At 39.8% G+C, this 14,691-nt stretch overlaps 1 protein-coding gene across 1 annotated transcript in view; it reads left to right on the top strand.

Annotated features, from left to right (window-relative positions):
* Pacrg (parkin coregulated) overlaps positions 1-14,691 on the top strand; it is a 499,715-nt gene that overhangs the window by 285,414 nt on the left and 199,610 nt on the right. Inside the window, exon 3 of the mRNA XM_048805861.1 lies at positions 3,950-4,121. Within this exon, the coding sequence (XP_048661818.1) occupies positions 3,950-4,121 (172 nt within the window). The remainder of the gene's footprint in view (positions 1-3,949; positions 4,122-14,691) is intronic.

Raw genomic sequence — 14,691 nt, 5'->3', positions numbered from 1 at the left:
GTACTCATAAAACTCCTGAAATGTGAATAATCACAAAAAGCACTGTGAGGAACACACAGTGCTGTTGAATATGTAAATTGAGGCACTTGCATTCCCCTTCCTGCTGCAGGGTCAGCCTGCCCACCCGGCTTCCATCCCCTGGCCGGCAGTCCTCAGCTGAGCAAGCCTCTCAAGGAGGTCAACACACAGGGCAGATTCAAAAGGCCACAATTAAAATTCAACACCTATCACGTGCCAAACACCCTTCTAGGTGGTGACAAGCTCCCTGAACAACAGAACTTAAGAAACTGAATGAATAAGTGATTAGGGCTAAAAGAAAATCAAGCAGGGCGAGAGGTGTTGGTAGGAAGGCCTTGCAGAACTGAGGTCTAGACGGCAGGACCTGGCCGTGACAGAGAGGCCTGGCAGAGAGAGAATGGTGTGCAAGAGACTCATTGTGCCCCCTGCCCAACACACAATTCACAGTGGGAAGCACTCACACCCTGTGTACCTCTTTGGACATAGGGCCATGCGGAGGTCACACAGGTTAAGTGCACTCAGAAGGACTGTGCCCTGGTAAGAAGTGGAGGGACACCAGAGCTGGCTGTGTGCACACACACAGGAAAAGCCCTGTGAGGACAGTACAGGGCGACTTCCACAAGCCAGGAAAAGAGGCCTCAACCTGATCCTGAACTTCCAGCCTCTGAACTGTGAGAGAATAAGTGTCTGTGTTGAAGCCACTCAGCCTACGGGGCTTTGTGACGGCTGCCTGAGCAGACTAAGACAGGTGCACAGGCCAGCCTGGGGGAGAGGCCCCTGTGTCTCTAGAGCACCACATTTAGGGGGATCCAGTGGACTGCAGACACCCAGAGCCCAGACGGGGAGGTCCTGGTGGGGCTCTGGTCAGGAGCAACAGCAGGCCAAGGACCCAAGACAGGAGGCAGAAATATAAACAAGGGCTAGCCACGAGGCTGCAGTAGCCACCCAGGTAAGGCAGGTGGGCTCAGACCAAGCAGGGACTGAGCAAAGTGGTGGACAAGCAGATGATTTAAGGATTTATCTGGAGTCCGACTGCTGCTGGGAATCAAGACAGCCACCGGCATTGGGGGTGACGTCAGCTGTGCTGTGCTGATGAGGACAGAAAAGGGACAAGGTCATGAGGCAGAGAGGTGGTCATTGGTGACCTCCATAACGCAACTTCAATGAGATGGTGGAGAAGTGGGAAGAGCGACTGAGAGTGAGGAGATATAGAAATGATTCTAGAGAATTCTCTTGAAAAACTTTACTGTGAAAGTAGACCAACAACTAGAAGGAAATTTTCAAAAAAAAGAAAGAAAGGAAACTACAGAGAAAAGTAATAAATGTTATTAGCACACATACACAACTCCTGTGGTAAATGGAACCCAAGAGGGCTTGCCCAGGGCCGAGCCAAATTCATCAGCTGAAAATGGAATCATAATCATAAGAAGAGACCCTAGAAGATTCGCAAGCAGAAAGAAAGTTAGATACAAATTCACCCCATTGCAAGCTGAACAGTGTCTATGGTGCTTAAATAAGTTTATGATTGCACTGGCCAGTTGTTATTCCATTCCTTCGGCAACACATCTGCAAGGACGGCAGAAATGCCAATGGCCAATGGCGAGGTCAGAGAAAGAACACACAGGAGAGGGGTTTTGTAGGGAAGAGTTGCTGAGGTGCAAGAGCCAGAAGGATTTAAAGACATAGGGGCGATTCTTCTTTCTCAGTCTCTTGCTCACTTAGTCTTTCATTCAATGTTTCTGTCTTTCAATAACTCTCTCTTTCTCTTTTCTCTTCCTTGCTTCAAAAATTCTTAGTTTTTTTTCCCCCAAAACGACTTAGAAAGTGAATCATATGGGTGCTCATGTTCAAAGGGAAGGGAACAAAGCAAATCCAGCTATAAGCTACAGAGGAGACTCTCCAAATATGTCGGAGCAAAGCAGAAAGCTGAAGGGTAGAAAATAAGCATGTGCTAGGTGACCCTGTTGTGGCAACAGTGACATCAGGTGAAGAAAAGCTGTGTCCATGATGACAATGAGGAGGACAGAAGGACAAACGGAGCAATTCACTAGGAGGTTCCCATACTGCCAGTCCTTGATGTGCCCAACAACAACCCTGAGTAGTGGTGCCCTGTCACAGAGCCAGCCTGTTGGGGTTCGAGTCCTCATGCCGACACTCATGAGCTGCAGACTTGAGCAAGCTGATAAGCTGCTCTGTGCCTCAGTTTCCACATGCCGCAAATTGGGATACTAACAATACTAATTCAAATTGTCGATTAAATAAACTAGTGCTGTGTTTATACAGTGTCTGGAATCATGAATATTGGCATTACTGTTTGTTGCTTTTGTTGTAGTATAGTTGCCTCAAACCAAATGAAGAAAGAAATAGAATTCCAAGGAAGAACTGGCACGTCAACCATCTTATTAGGAGACTTTTAACTTACCTATCTAATTAAGATTGATATGTTTAAAAATCTTTGAGAAAGCTATAACTGTGATAAAATATCTAAGAAGGCTGTCTTATCTTTAAAAATTCATCACAAAAATAATAATAAACTAAAGCAAATAAAGCAAAATCTATATAACAAAGCTGTAAAATAGAAAAGAAACAGTAAGTGAAAACAACCACCAGACACATAAAATAAGATGACTCAAGTTAAACCAGGCCTAGATATAAATATAAATGACCTAAATTACTGTATTAAAATATAGGGACTTAGATCAGATTATAGTAAAAATATTAATGATTTGCTAATTATAAGAGAAACGTGTAAAAATGTGACAGTGAGCCAAAAGAGAACAGCAGCATACTTTAAAAATTTAACACAAGATTATAGTACAGATGACACTTATCATGAAGTCAGGTTACAAGATAAAATTATACAAAACAACAGTGTACCTCTAATAGCTGAATCATGTAGCAATAAGTTTTTCAAAATGTACAAAATTATGTGCTAAAATATTTTCATATGCAAAAAAACCTTGAAAAGATAAATATTAAGTAGATATCCCACAAACTTCTACTGAATAAAATGAATACTAAAAGTACACAAAGAATATAAAGAACAACTGATCCAAATGAGGATCTGAAGTTTGCTGCCTTGGCTGGCTGGGCTCCCTCTTCCTCTCCAGCCACTATGGCAAGGCGCATTGTGAATGGGAAGTTCATGAGCAGGCAAGGAAAATCACTTCACCTTCCCTCCTGCCCCGGGAAACCACAGGCCATTTGATTCACCCAGACATGGTAAAGAGCAGTGCTGCAGAGGTTAGTTCCATTCCCTGACGCAAAGGTCTGGCAGGAGGTCTTAGAGGTGTCAGTGGGGGTGACAGCTGGAGGAGGGGGAAAGACAGACAGCTCTGCTCCCAGAAGAAGCAGCTTGGGGAGACCTGGGACATTTTGATTCTGAGGTGTCAGGGGTCCATTCAGGTTCAGCACACTCTGTCTTGTCCTTTTTTCTTGACGCCACTAACTTGTCATCCAGGCTCCGTGGATATTTGATTCCCTCTCGCTGGCCAGGTCCTAAAGATGCCTCACTTTGACCATACGTCACAAGAATACAGCAACGCACTTTCCCTGCTATCCCTGCTACAGCTCCCGGTGCTGATCTGTTTCAATTGTTTTCTGTCATTGTTCTGTTTTATTCCTACATGTATCTCTCAACACAATACAATGGGCTTCTTGAATCATTTTTTAAAAAGAAGCAAATAATTAACATGCTCCCGATGTCAGTAAGAGATTTGACTGCTAAGATTTCAAGATCAGCAAATAAGTTTGCACTTACTAACAAACGAAGGCATGAGACATGCTCCAGGTGGCTGGGTGCCCTGGCCAGTCGCACCCTTCCGAGAGCTCTGCAGAGTCTGTTCCTGCCCAGGTGGGGACCAAGCCTGGAGGCTGGCTGGGCTTGCCGACCCACTGCTGTTCTTACACGACCTCTCTTCTCTACTTCCAGGTGGAAATCGAGAAGCTGGATTACCATCATTACCTGCCTCTGTTTTTTGATGGGCTTTGTGAAATGACATTTCCCTATGAGTTTTTTGCTCGGCAAGGAATCCATGACATGCTGGAACATGGGGGAAACAAGATTCTACCTGTCATTCCACAGCTCATTATTCCGATAAAAAGTAAGTGAACAGGTGAGAAAGCATCGCTCAGTTTATATGGTGCCGCTTTTGACAACTTGCTAATTAAGCAATAAAACACAGCAAACAGAGGCGATCCCTGGTTTTTGTGAGAATTTTTATAAACTGATTTATGAAGCTAGAAAACCCAAAATTCTGAAAATAGATCCCATCATCAATGCTACACTATGGCTTAGACACATAAACAAACTAAATCGTGGGAGGTTTGCACTAATTTTAAAAAGAACGTTTCATGGTAATGACACAGTACTGACCCTACCCAGGTACTGACAAGTACACTCTGAGGTGAGGTGTCTTTGTATGTGTACACAGCAGTGCACACCCAGGTTCTTTTTAAATAGCGTCCCTAATTTGTATACCGCAACAATACAGGCTGAGTCCCTTTTAGGTAGTAGATTTGTAAGTAATATTTATAATTTTAAGGAAAAAAAGTCTGGAATGAGAAAAGATCAACGTTTTAGTAGGTGACATTTTAAAATTGGGCAGGTTGCCACAGTGACTCCAGGGACTGCCCACCGGCTTCATCTGTCTCTGGCTACCCACTCTGCCTGGAGACTTCTGACCCTCTGCAGCCCCTTCAAGGGTGTTTCTGAGATCATATCCCTGGATAGCTTCCCTGGGTCTTCTCACCTATGCCCTGGTATTAGGGTCACCATAGGTCACCCCCAGTGCCCACCTGTGAAGGCTCAGAGAGAAGGTGGTCTGTCCTCAGCTGCTGGGGTCAGGCCAGCTCCTCTGGTTGGGCCACCACCACACCAGATGCCCCAGACAGCCACTGCCCAGCCCTCTGATGCTCACTAAAAGCAGGGGTCAGTCCCAACTGTTCCTGGATGCCACCTGCTGGACCCAGGCCCAGGCCCCATGGCTCCCTGCTTCCAGCCCAGTTCGCCTCATCTCCTTCCCTGGAGGACAGACAGCGCACCTGGGAGCCCTGCGTTGGCTGTCGCAGGTGTGACAGTCCAGCGCAGGGTCACGGCCCGGAGTCTGGATTGTCGCCTGTCACTGGTTTGAAGTACACTTCACAGGACTAGACTTTCAGCTCCCGTGCTGAATTTCACTGCCGACACTCAATCAGCTGAGAAACTTGTCCTCCAGTCTTTGTGGTCACCACAGAGATCCCAACTTACCAGGCCACATTGCCACCAATACAGAGGTGAAACCAGACAAAAGTGTCACCAGGCGTGAAAACCAAAGGCCCTTAACAGGGGTCCCTGGTGCCTCAGCTGCTGAGGGGTGACCTGGGGAGGCCCTTGAAAGGGGACAGGACTGAGCCATGTGAAAGCATTCTCCAAGTGTGACTTACTCACCCAAATGGGTCATGCTTTCTAAACACATTACATTCTAGTTGAAATTCTACATTTCGAAAGGAGGATACCCACATTTCACTGATAAACACAAAAGGACCGGAACATTCTCTCCAGGAACTATCTATCTGTCCTTTCCCCTTGCATCCACCAGAATAGCAAGGATATCATGTTAGGATTGCTGCCTTCTCAGGTGACCCCCGTGTCCCTGTGAAGATCCGAAGGGCAGAAAGAGAGTTACTAAGTCATATTTTTATTATGTTTTTTACAATTAAAATAGACAAAGAAATTAGAAAACCTCAAGCCAAGGTGAAGTGATTTTCAATTTTGTTTGCTCTGTATTTGAAGATACAAAAATGAGTTAAGAAAGAAGTGACGTGTTATGACAAAATAGATGGTACACTCTAGAGGTCACTTGCTGATGGGTGAAAACATTATTAGAACTCAAGAAACATGATTGTCAGGAAAATTAACTACCTAGGTGTCTAATAATTTAAAGTTCTAGCAGCCTTATAACTTATCATGGTGGCTGTCACTGCAAGGATACCTCGATTCTTGTTATTGTGTACTGATCCTGAGTCTAACTTCCGCTCTCTCTTCTCAATCCATGTCCGTAAAGCCAAACTTTTCTCGGCAAGAAATGCTGGCTAACTGTGCAAGGTCATGCCAAGTCCCAACACACTGGGAAAACATTATGTGCTTAAACTAAATCTTTCAGATAGAATTCTGCAATAAGGCTAATTGATCTGGAAGCAGGCTGATGTATATAATTGGCATAACATGTAATGGCTGTGTGTACCTTTTTTCTTGCTATTGGTATAAGTTTCCCTTTATCCAGAGGCAAAAATTGACCTCACCATCATCAGCTAGCATTTCTGATTACTTTCTATGAAGATTCCTCCCAGAATCTAATAGCCTTAAATGTAACTTTAAAAAATGAAAAGTGTAGCAAATTAAATAACCATTGAAATCAATTATAGAAGGAATACCAAGAGAAAAAAGAATAAAATATTAAGCTAAAAATCATAATATAAAAATGTGTAAAATAACTACAAGGAATCAAAAACCAAATTGTGGTTGATTTCATGAAATTACTAATCAAATTGATACACATTTGCAAACTTAGCGATAAAAAATGAGAGAAAGCAAAAAAAAAAAATAACCAATATCAGATGTTATAAAAGGGAACATTACACAAATTTTACAGACATTGAAAATATCATGATAGGATAATGTGAACCTATCAAAACCAACATCAGAAAAATAGAAAATAAGTTAAAATGCAAACATTGGCATAGTACATAAAGAAATTAAGTCAATAATTAAAATCTCCCACATAAATATAATGCAGGACTCACGTAGCTTCACTGGTTAAGTGCACCAATTCTGAAAAGAAAAATATAATTCAAGTCTTGTACAAACTTTCTCAGACAATAGTAGCAGAGAACACATACTCTGACTCATAAGGCCAGCACAACCTTAATACCAAAATTACTTTCTAATGTTATAGTCTAAGTGACATAAGGAGGAAGCTACAGCATTCTGTGGGAGAGGGAAGGCAGGGTGGGGACAGGACTGGAGATGGAGCAGGGAGTGGGGAGGGGACATCAAAAGGCTCCAGAACAATTAGTAGGAGAGCTGGGCCTCTAAGCCTCCCTCCCTAACCCTAACCTTAGATGGACAGCATCTAAGGTTCTTTTGTCTTCCAGCTTTGCTTGTCTCTTGGGCCCACTGGGCCCACTGGGGTCTCCTCCATGTGTAATTCTTAGAAGTCAGCTCAGGTGGGATTTCCCTGCAGGTTTTCAGTTCAGCCCCCCTGCAGTCTCCCTCTTCCATGATCCCCTTCTCCAACTCTCTACCTGCTCTGCCAGCCCAGAACTCTCCCTCTGCCTCTTACAACCAGTTTACCTGCCACTGTTTTCTACCCTTAACAATGAGGCAAAAAGCTTCCAATTCGCATACCTCACCCAGTAACTTCTGCCAAGCTCTGCACCTTCAGTTCCTTGGCAGGACACCCAAGGATTCCGTCTGCTGCCGATTATGTTTTCAACTTTACTTCTTAACTATTTATTTTCATTCGTCCCAGGCTTTAGCCAAACAGTGCCTAGGACACACCTTGACCTTTTTTTTTTAATTGATTTTATTTTTTAAATACATGAGAGCAGAATGCATTACAATTCTTATTACACATATAGAGCACAATTTTTTATATCTCTGTATATAAAGTATGTTCACACAAATTCGTGTCTTCATACATGTACTTTGGATAATGATGTCCATCACATTCCACCATCATTGCTAACCCCCTGACCCCTCTCTTCCCCTTCCACCCCTCTGCCCTATTTAGAGTTCGTCTGTTCCTCCCATGCTCCCCCTCCCTACCCCACTACGAGTCAGTCACCTTATATCAGAGAAAACATTCGGTATTCGTCTTTTGGGGGTTGGCTAACTTCACTTAGCATTCTGCACCTTTGCTCTCTTTTTGGAATGTCCATGGCCACCCCAATGCCTAAGTGCTAAGTGATCTTCAAAGCCCAGCTCCCCTACTAATTGTTCTGAGAGCCTTTTGATTTCTCCTCCCCACTCCCTACTCCATCTCCTGTCCCCACCCTGCCTTCCCTCTCCCACAGAATGTTGTGGCTTCCTCTCTTACGTCACTTAGACTATAACATTAGAAAGTAATATGTCCCCACAGCATCTAATGGACGGGTTAGCACACAGCAGATGCATCAAAATATTTGCAAAATTAATTTAATAAAGTGCATAACAACCATCAATACTGAAATTTGTATAGGTACCATAATCTAAAGCACAAAGTGGACATTTGGGCCTGCCACTGTACCACATATTACGTTAAAACTATCTTGGGAGGATGCTAATTCACAATAAGAAATGGGATGTAATGATATAATGCTTTCACTTATTGAGACAGGGTGAGAGAAAATGTTTATTCATCTAAATTCTCTTATGAAATTCTTTTGTTTATGAGCAGTGACATCCATTTGTGAGATAGCCTGCTAAAAAGGTCCAATGACCCTGGCTGCTGAGGAATTATGGCAACAAAGCTGACCTACAAATTGAAGGGACATAAGACAGTGGCCTCATTAGTGAGCTCTAGTGGGGGAGGTCACCCAGCTTCTAAAGGATAAACATTTACAGCACAGTTAAAGAAATTTGAACAATAACATTTTAAAAAGCAAAATATTCTTATTAAAAAATACCCAAAGGCAGAAAAAAACAAGAAGTAAGGATAAAATACGAGAAGCCATATTACAGTATAAAAATTGGATAGAGAATTCTTTTTAATTAGGAAGTAGAAAGTACAATTAAAATGCATTATCCTTTATTTATGATCTAATAATTTCACTTATGCATCTCGAAATTTCCCAGGTAAATTATTTTAAAAGTGATAGCAACTATAAAAACAATAATGATTTTTAATTTAAGAAGAATAAATATAATTTTTTAAGAGATATGGAAAAGAGGTATATTGCTTAGGATTATTTTGTTTGCAAGACACAAAAAAGAAAAACACAATTCAAATTGTCTGAGTATAGTTTGCTTATTAACCCACAACACTGAAAAAGAAAAATCATTGTTAGGCGTGGTGGCTCAATACTGTCACCTATGCTCTGTTATATGCAAGGCCATCTTAAAGTTGGCTCCCTTCTTGGCCTCAGGATACTCTTAAGTAAATCCTGGGACTGCATGAGTACCTATTAGCCCCTGTAAGGAAAGTTGAGCATCATTGTCTCTATCTTTCCAGAAAAAAAAAAAAAAAAAAAAAAAAAAAAAGAAAGGCAAAGATTCACCATGATTGCATCAGCCAGGGCACATGCTCAGCTGTTTCAGGGAATTGTGGTCAAGAAGCAGGGTACACACCAACTGGATTGACCTAGATCATGTGACCCACCCATGGTACTAGGAGGGAAGGAGGAGAGTGGGCTCCCCAAACCATAATGGATTTTATGACTGATACTTACTGCACACCCATCATCCTTCTGCTGTTTGCCATGTTTTGACTGTCCTGTTATGGAGAGCCACAAGTCTAACTCCACCAATGGTCTGTGATAGGAGAAACATGTGTTCCTTTTAAGCTGGAGCACTTCAGAGTCAAACACACAATTCTGTCTTCTCCTTACTTCACCCTAAGTCAATCTGCAGTGGATATGTACCATGAATGAGAAATGGTTAATCTTTTGCTGAGAAAACTTAGCCTATACTCACCGCTTCAAAAGCTCCAGTGAAAATCCACAGCCATGGAGGGAAGTGGAATCTGGAATCTTATAGCTTAAAACATCCATTTTCTGAGGACTTCACTTCCATCTTGTGAACCTTCACCATGCCAATGCTAAAGATCGAAGTTTCCTCTTCGAGAGTTAATGTGGCACATTGGGAAGGCCATGGCCTTAGAACTGGGTTCTAAGCGCTTGCCCTTACCCCTGGTGCACATTACGCATCTCCTTTTGCACCACGCATTGCTGTCCCTCAGCGGTATGTGGCTCTCTCACCTTTGTGGAGGGAAGCACTGCTCCTTCTCGGAATTGGAGCACTCTCCCGTCTTCCATTTTGCACACAACTCTCACTGCGTCATTTTGTGAAGTCTGTGTATATTGTGTCCTTCTTCTTGTCCACCACTGCTGTCTGAAAGTCCTGGCAAATAGACATCTTCTCTCAGGCAGAGGGAGAAACAGGAGCTCTTGGAAGTAGTGTGTGCCTGCACTGCAGTGTCAGGAAAATGACAATAAGGCTGTCTCTCTCCTTTGCTCTCATTCCATTTGTCATCCCGCTCTTTCAGGATGAACTAAGCCAAAGCCTAGGTGCAGAGGAGCAAGGTGCTCCCCATAGATGAGCCTGCCCTGCCTTCTGACAACCAGCATATTGGTTGGTTCACTTTCCATTTCCGTTAGAGGCGTCCAGCATGTATGCGATGCCCAGGCCCAACCTAGGCGGCAGATTGGATTGCGTGTGTGCTCAGGTTCCTACTTTGTGTCTAGACACTGTGAGTATAAAGCAGATCATTCCAGCCGCTGCATCCCTGAGACCGTTTTGGTAACTGAACACTTTCATTTAAACAAATAGTTTTAATTATAACAAAGATAAAATACTTAGTGGAAAAAAAGGCTGAATACTTTTACCAAATAATAAATTATATTCTTTGGTTCTGCAAGTAGGATATGTTCTTGTCTGTTGAAAACTTGAAAAAAAAATGTCTATCATTTGTAATAAAAAAGCTTTGATGGGAAATATAAATTTTGTATAAAGATGACTCCTTTCTTTGTGGAGTAAGAGTGGGGTGAAATTAATGCTTTTCAAATACAACATTTACTTCAAGTAAGATAAATGGAAAACAATTTATTAAAGTAAAAAAATTAACTCTGACTGTAAGCTCTATGCCCTGCCCAGAATGGTAGCTGGTCCAAATCTATGATCCTTTATTGACCAAGAATGTGAGAAATCAGGCCATCACATATTTATTTGTATAGCAATTGAGTTCTGTTATGAAAAGAAAAAAATCTATAATTTTGAAACCTAAAATTGAGTTAGAAAACATATCTTGGGTAAATTATATGGTTAATGCCCTTCAGGTGGCAAAATTTATATCCATTTCAGTCTAATTCAACCAGTACAATATTGGACTCAACAACTTCAAATAGTAAATATTTTAACTTCAGAAAAAAGAATAGTACTTAAAATTCTTCAACACCACTGTAGAAAAATTCGTAGAAACAGAAAATGGCTTGGGAGATCATCAGGGGCTGGAGGAGAAGAGAGCCAGGCATCTTTGCTTAATGGCACAGAGTTTCCGTTTTGAGTTTTGGAAAGATTTTGGAAGAGATCGTTGTGAAAATTATGCAACATTGTGAATATAGTTAATAGAACTAAACTGTACTTTACTTTTAAATATGTGTGGTTAAATAGCATACTTTTGTCATATATGCATTTTATATAATGAAAGTAAATCCTTCAAAGTTTTAAAATGCGAAAGAATAATGAAAAAACTGGAATACCTACTCCCAGCACTGTAGTACTACATTTTCTTTTAGAAATTCTAGACTTTATTATACAGTCAAATGTAAGAAATACAAATATTAGAAAGCAAAGAAAACTTTAGCAAAGTTTTCGATAACAGAATTACTTACGGAACCCAACTGAATTTACTCAAAACCAATCAGAAAGGGCATTAAGTAAGTTAGCTAGTTATAAAACAAATATCCCAAAATCATGTACTCTTATGGATATATTAGCATTAATCTTTAGAAAGCATATTGGGATAGAATAATCTCATACAAATAGTAAGAAAATATGAAATTCCTTTGAATAAACTTAACAACTATACAGCATTCATATTTTAAAAAATTACTATAAAGCTTTTTCTGAGGAACTTGAAGACAACAACAACAACAAAAAAATCATGTTCCAAATGGAAAAAGTCAATATTAACAATGAGAAGTGACCTTCAAATTGTTCTCTAAATTTCTAGAATGCTAATCTAAGTGCCAAGAATTTTATAACTTGACCACCTTATGTTAAAATCTGTCTCAATAAATAAAGCATTGATTAAGAATAATCAAGAAAACATTGAGAAAAACAAAAGGGAAATATTTACAATATATTGATGTTGTTTTTAAAAACTATGTTTAAAAAGCATATTTTTTAAAGAAACAAAATTCTATGTCTAAATACGCATGTGGAAAAAAGAATCTCCACGTTAACATCTAAGTGTAAAAATTTCCAATATTTTACCTGTTTATATTTTATTATGTAAATTGTGATTATAATGCAAATATGCTTTATAATCTTCTTCTTTAATCATTTATATCATAAACATTTTCCTATTTTTAAAAAAATATGATTCTATTACATGATTTAGAATTGTATAATTTTCTCTTATATGGACTTTTATATTTTACTTTAAAATCCATTTCTTTATTCATATTATTTCTAACTATAAATGATATTGATTTTAGCATTCTTTCAGATAACTCTTTGTGCATATAAGCAAATGTCCTTAGACTAAAGGCCCCATGGTTGCAATTACTATGTTCAGTGTTATATGTATTTGGATGGCTTTTAGGTATGTTGCTGATCCACCCTATACAAAGCCTGGAATGATTTCTAATATGCTACCTATTAGGGTGCCTCTTCTTTCAAACCTGTTTCTACCCAGTGTTAAATTTTCAACAACTTTTTGTTAATATGATATGTTAATATGATATTCAAAACTGATGCTTTATTTTGTTTGATTACCAATGAATTTGAACATTCTAGAATATTAATTGCTCATTTATATTTATTAATTTGCATATTATCTGTTCACACTCACATCCTTAACCCATTTTTATGGGAAGATACATTTTTATTGGATTGTGTTATCTATTTTTACATTAAGGATATTAACATTGAAATAGCACGTCAAAAACATTTTTTTAGAATTTATTGTTTGCTTCTCATTGTGTTTGTTGTTTCTGGTTTTAGAAAAGAACTACTAGAAATGTTTCTGCATTTTCTGATAATACAGCAGCAAATCATGTAATAGTAGAAAATGTTCTCATTTTGCAAAAAAAATCATAGCGATAATGGATTTTATGCCTGAGAAAATCATACATGTAGCTCGTAACTACTTAGGATGAATAAATTTTACCGCTTTGAGTGTAAATTATTTTTCCTTATTCTTCAGCAATTTCTCTATTTCTGGAAGCTCTGTCTGATTACAGTTGAAGGCAATAAGCACTACAATAGAAATCCAATTTTCTGAATAGAAAGTTTCTACACTGTCAGTGAATTCCTTACATCAGACCTTTTCCCAAACTGTACATCTCAAGTTCAGAGTCCTCACTTATGTCTCTACAATGACCCATCAGACAGGAATAAACAGCCTCTTCCCTTTCAAGATGAAGAATCACATTCTCTTTACATCTGTTAACAGACTTTTTCAAAGGAAAAGAGTTTCACTTCCAAAATTCTTTCTTTAATTCCATTAAGACAGTAAGAACAAAAAGACTCCAATTGACTATTATGTCTTAGTTTTCCAAGATGAAAAAGAAAAATAAAGAGACTGAGTGGAGGTGGACAGCATGACCCCACCCTGCCCCCAGTATATGGAGTTAAGGCACTGTCATAGGGCATACCCTAGCCTTATGTCACAGCCTCTGCAGAGGCCTTAAAGTCATCACCTGGTCACTTAGGAGGACTTCACATTCCATTTTAAATCCCATTAAGAATCACAGTTCAGGCATTTTACTCATTTGGTCATTGTCAACCCAATTACATCTATCACAACTATGTTAATTAAATCAAGGTTGCAATTAAATTATTTCCTAAGAGCTATTATCACTATCCATGTTGAGACAGATCATTAGGGCACCCCCCAGGTAGTCAAGTAACAATACATATAGACATGAGCCCAATCAACAATTTAATATTTGTGTTGCTCTTACACAGTTCATATGACACATATCATATATATTACATATGTATACATATACATTCATACATACATGTGGCTTACAATCACCTATGAATAAATTTTACCACTTTGAGTTTAAGTTGTTTTTTCTTATTCTTCAGCAATTTCTCTGTACTAGAAGCTCATATGTAATATATGATGTACATGAACATGGTATGTATGTAGTTCATTCCTTAATCAATGTGTTCCACATGCTGAACTCATCTCTAACACTGGAAGTTGACGGACACACTCTGGGCTGGTTTTTGCAGCTTTGGGAATGCATACCCTAAAATAGGAACACTGTAATAAACCAGCATCCAGGAGCCACTATAGCCACCAAAATCTTTTCCGTGACCACCACATTCAGGTAATTCTCCCTTCAATGATCTACCATGGGCTCTCCTTCTTCTGACTTTATCATATCAACAGAAAGTCTTTTTTGGAAAAAAAAAAATCCACTGGAATGAGAACTAGATGCACTCAATCACGCGTTTGTTGTAGGATATAAAAATACAACACACCTGTGTGGTTCTGAATCTACTCCTTTCTCACTGCACAGTATGTGAAGCATTTAGCTAGTGTGAGCTAGTGTGTCTAGCAGTCCTGGAGTAAAAATGGGACAGAAGATGAATATAAAGAAAAAGCAGAAAACCAGGATCTCAAACATTTGATGCTTTCTGGTTGATCAGGCAAGACCTGTTGGGGGTCTTCTAGTTTAGAAAGAATTACTACAGCTTTACTCTCCTTTTATACCCACCTACTTGCCTCCACTTCCCAGTGATCCCAAGAAAAGCAA

The sequence above is a fragment of the Marmota marmota genome, unplaced genomic scaffold, assembly GCF_001458135.2.
Source record: "Marmota marmota marmota unplaced genomic scaffold, marMar, whole genome shotgun sequence".
NCBI classification, from domain to species: domain Eukaryota; kingdom Metazoa; phylum Chordata; class Mammalia; order Rodentia; family Sciuridae; genus Marmota; species Marmota marmota.
Note: the sequence above shows the minus strand (reverse complement) of the source record. Positions and strands in the feature narration are given on the sequence as shown.